The sequence below is a fragment of the Arachis duranensis genome, chromosome 9 (genome assembly GCF_000817695.3).
Source record: "Arachis duranensis cultivar V14167 chromosome 9, aradu.V14167.gnm2.J7QH, whole genome shotgun sequence".
NCBI lineage: Eukaryota > Viridiplantae > Streptophyta > Magnoliopsida > Fabales > Fabaceae > Arachis > Arachis duranensis.
The window spans coordinates 54,627,934-54,631,360 of record NC_029780.3 but is presented as its reverse complement, the minus strand read 5'-3'; the positions used below and the strand labels follow the sequence as shown (position 1 = coordinate 54,631,360).

The window sequence follows — 3,427 nt, the reverse complement described above, 5'->3', positions numbered from 1 at the left end:
CTCCGAGCATTGTGATAACATCCTTCACGGATGGCCTTTCCTTGGGAAGCTTCACAGTGCATAGGAGTGCTATTCTCAGCACAAGAAGCATCTCTTCTTGGACGTGCTTGCACTGACCAGCTATGCTTGGGTCTAGTGCTTCTTCCAGTGCTTTGTTGCTCCTCTTGTTTCTTATCCACTCCACTATGTCCACATATTCTCCAAACGAAGGGTCTAATGGCATTTTTCCAGTTACTAGCTCCAAAAGCACCACACCATAACTATATATATCAATCTTCTCGTCCACCTTCAGGGTATATCCATATTCTGAAACCACAAACATCAAAATGTTATGTCCCTTGTAAATAAAATAACAAAGACATCTTGATAGGTAACTAACAAAGAACATGAAAGTAGTTCTTTCTTTTTTTCGGTCTTGATGAGAATAGTTTAAGAATAAGAGTTTCTGCACCAAAGAGTTAATATGGAAAAGTTTATAGTTAGGTCCTAGCATATGGCTAAATAATCTATAGAACAATGAAGACTAACCTGGTGCAATGTAACCATATGATCCAGCCACGATTGAAACAGTCTCATTCTTATGGATCATCATCTTCGCCAAGCCGAAATCCGCGATCCGCGCCTCCAAATTTGCATCAAGAAGTATATTATTGGACTTAATATCCCTATGAATAACAGGTGGATGGCAATCATGGTGAAGATAGTGAAGCCCTTGAGCAACACCAAGAGCAATGTTGTACCTTGAAACCCAATCCACAAGCAACCTCTCACATTGTTCACCACTATGCAGTGCGTTCCCCAAGTTCCCATTAGCCATGTACTCATAAACCATTATAACATCTCTCTCATTATGCACATACCCCAATAGTCTCACAATGTTCCTGTGCCTTAGTTTCCCTAAGAGCTCCACTTCTCTTACCACATCACTGTAGCCATTCTCTATGTCTGATCCTGATCTCCAGAGCTTCTTAACAGCGACTGTCATGTGCGGTCTGTTATGGATTTCGGCTTTGTAAACAATGCCGGTGGCTCCCATTCCTATGACATTTGACTCCTTTATGCAAGTTAGGATCTCGGTGCTTGTGAAACTCACCCTTTGGAATGCTACTAGTCTCCATGGCCAATCTTCATTGCTACTTTTGAACCAATCATGGATGAAATTGTTGTACAAGTAGGTTCTGTTGTATATAAATCTGCCAGCTAAGTATGCTGCAGCAATGGAAATGATCACTGAAATGCCGGTCAAGAAACCGATGATGATGTGTTTGGTGTGCTTGCCAGGTTTTTGATGGGTTGTGACAGTGAAATTCTGAGAACATGGAGGGAGAATGCTGCTGCCACAGAGACCAGGGTTGCCTACAAGATCATTAGGATTTATGGACATTAAGATGCCATTTGATGGTACTGGACCCTCGAGCTTGTTGTAGGAGAGGTTCAGCGTTTCGAGGGCCGGGGAAATGCCGAAGTTTTCAGGTATTTCACCTGTGAGTGAATTGTTGGACAGATCAAGAACAGATAAGGTTGGCATGTTTGTGATTGATTTGGGGATTCCACCTGTCAATTGGTTGTTTCTAAGGTTAAGGTTCACCAATCTTTGACACGAAGCAATACTTTCTGGGATTTTTCCAGAGAGTTCGGTGTTTGAAAGATCCAAAACAGAGAGAGAGGGACAGTCCTGAAACTCATCTGGGAAATTGCCTCTGAAGCTGTTGTGAGAGGCAATGAAGGTTTGAAGGGTTGGAATAGAGAGAATCTCAGAAGGTAGAGAAGATTGAAGGTGGTTCCATGATACATCAATGAAAGAGAGAGATGAGGATAAGGTAATGTCTATAGGAATTTGGCCAGTGAGATTGTTCTTTGCCAACTCCAGCCGTTGAAGGGCCGGAAGGTTTCCAAAGCCGACCGGAATAGTCCCGGAAATAAGATTGTTCTGAACCCGAACACGAACCAAGGACAAACAATTTGGAAGTCCAGTTGGAATGGGACCAGAGAAGGAATTGTTGAAGAGGATTAGTTTTGTGAGATTGCCTGTAGTACACAAACCTGGTGGGATCTCCCCAGATAACGAGTTAGAGGACACATCCAACCACTGCAATGGAGAGTTCTTTCCAAGGTTAACAGGCAAAGGACCTTCTAAAGAATTCTTCCACAACTCAAGCACCTGCAAATTCTTCAATTCGCCAAGCTTATTCGGTACTAGACCAGTAACTTTATTGCTCATCAAATTCAGAAGCTGCAGCTTTTCCAAATTAGTAAGTTCTTCTGGAATCTCTCCTGAGATTTGATTGTCAGATAGATCCAAAAATGCTAGTGACATTATGCTGCCAAGTTGAGGCGGAATTTTTCCAGTGAAGTTGTTTCTGTATAAGTAAACTGTCGTAAGATTTTTCAGCTTACCCAATTCAGGTGGTATTTGTCCACTGAGAGTGCCTACAGCCAAATCAAGGTATTGAAGATTGGTCAGATTCCCAAACTCCGCTGGGATCTCACCTTTGAACTCATTGTATCCCATAATTAATGTCTCCAGAGAAGAAAGTTCACCGAGATAATCCGGAATCTCCCCTTTGAAGTTATTGCCTGAAAGGCCAAGAAATTTGAGCTTCTGCAAATTTGTGAAACTCTTGGGAATTGGACTTACAAAGTAGCTCCCGCGAAAGTCGAGGCTCTCGAGCATTGTCGCGTTTCCAATATCCTCAGGAAGAAGCCCTGAGAAGTCATTGCTTGACGCATTAATTGATCTCAATTCTGCAGCTCTTCCAAGACCACTGGGAAAGCTGCCAGTGAAGAAGTTCTGGCTCACATCAAAGGTCTTCATTGAGGTGAGGTTGGACAGTGACTTTGGCAATGATGTAGCGAAACTGTTGCAGCTTATGTTGAAATAAGACAAGCTTGAAAGGAATTGGATTCCATCCGATACACGGCCGCTAAGATTCATGTTGGAGAGATCAAGACCTTCTACCAAGCCTCTAGAGTTGCAAAAAACTCCAGTCCAATTACAATGTATTATTGAACTTGCTGCAGACTGTGTTGCATTGCTTGGTATCTGCCAATCCTTCAGATGATTCCTCGAATCAACGAGACTCGACTTCATCGCTAGCAGAGTGGACAATTCATCATCTGATGCAGCTTGAGCTTGAGCTCGCTCAGAAAAAGTAACAGAGAAGCCAATGCAACAGTACAAGAAGAGCACTAGAATCAAGTGAGTGTGCATTTTTTCTTGCTTTTGTTGTGTTGGCTATTAACTTTTCTACTTTTTCTGCTATAGTTCCTCTTAATTTTGTTGCATTTTTTTGTTTCAAGTGCTGGGAACAAAGAAACAAGGGGGAGAAGAGGAGGGAAAGTTATAGAAATCTGTGAGAGACAAATTAGTTTATAGTTAATAAGGTGATTAGTGATTAGATAATAACTAAAAAAAAAAAAAAAGAGG

The 3,427-nt window shown here is 41.9% G+C and overlaps 1 protein-coding gene across 1 annotated transcript; it reads right to left on the bottom strand.

Annotated features, from left to right (window-relative positions):
* Window position 1: 1 nt before the first annotated feature.
* LOC107465793 (leucine-rich repeat receptor-like protein kinase PXL1) lies at window positions 2-3,335 on the bottom strand (the record flags this gene model as incomplete). The annotated part of the gene is made up of 2 exons (XM_016084768.3): window positions 529-3,335; window positions 2-306 (listed from the first exon to the last, which is right to left on the bottom strand). Coding segments are annotated over exons 1-2 (2,988 nt in total), but the record flags the coding sequence as incomplete, so codon positions are not given.
* Between the last annotated feature and the right edge of the window lie 92 nt (window positions 3,336-3,427).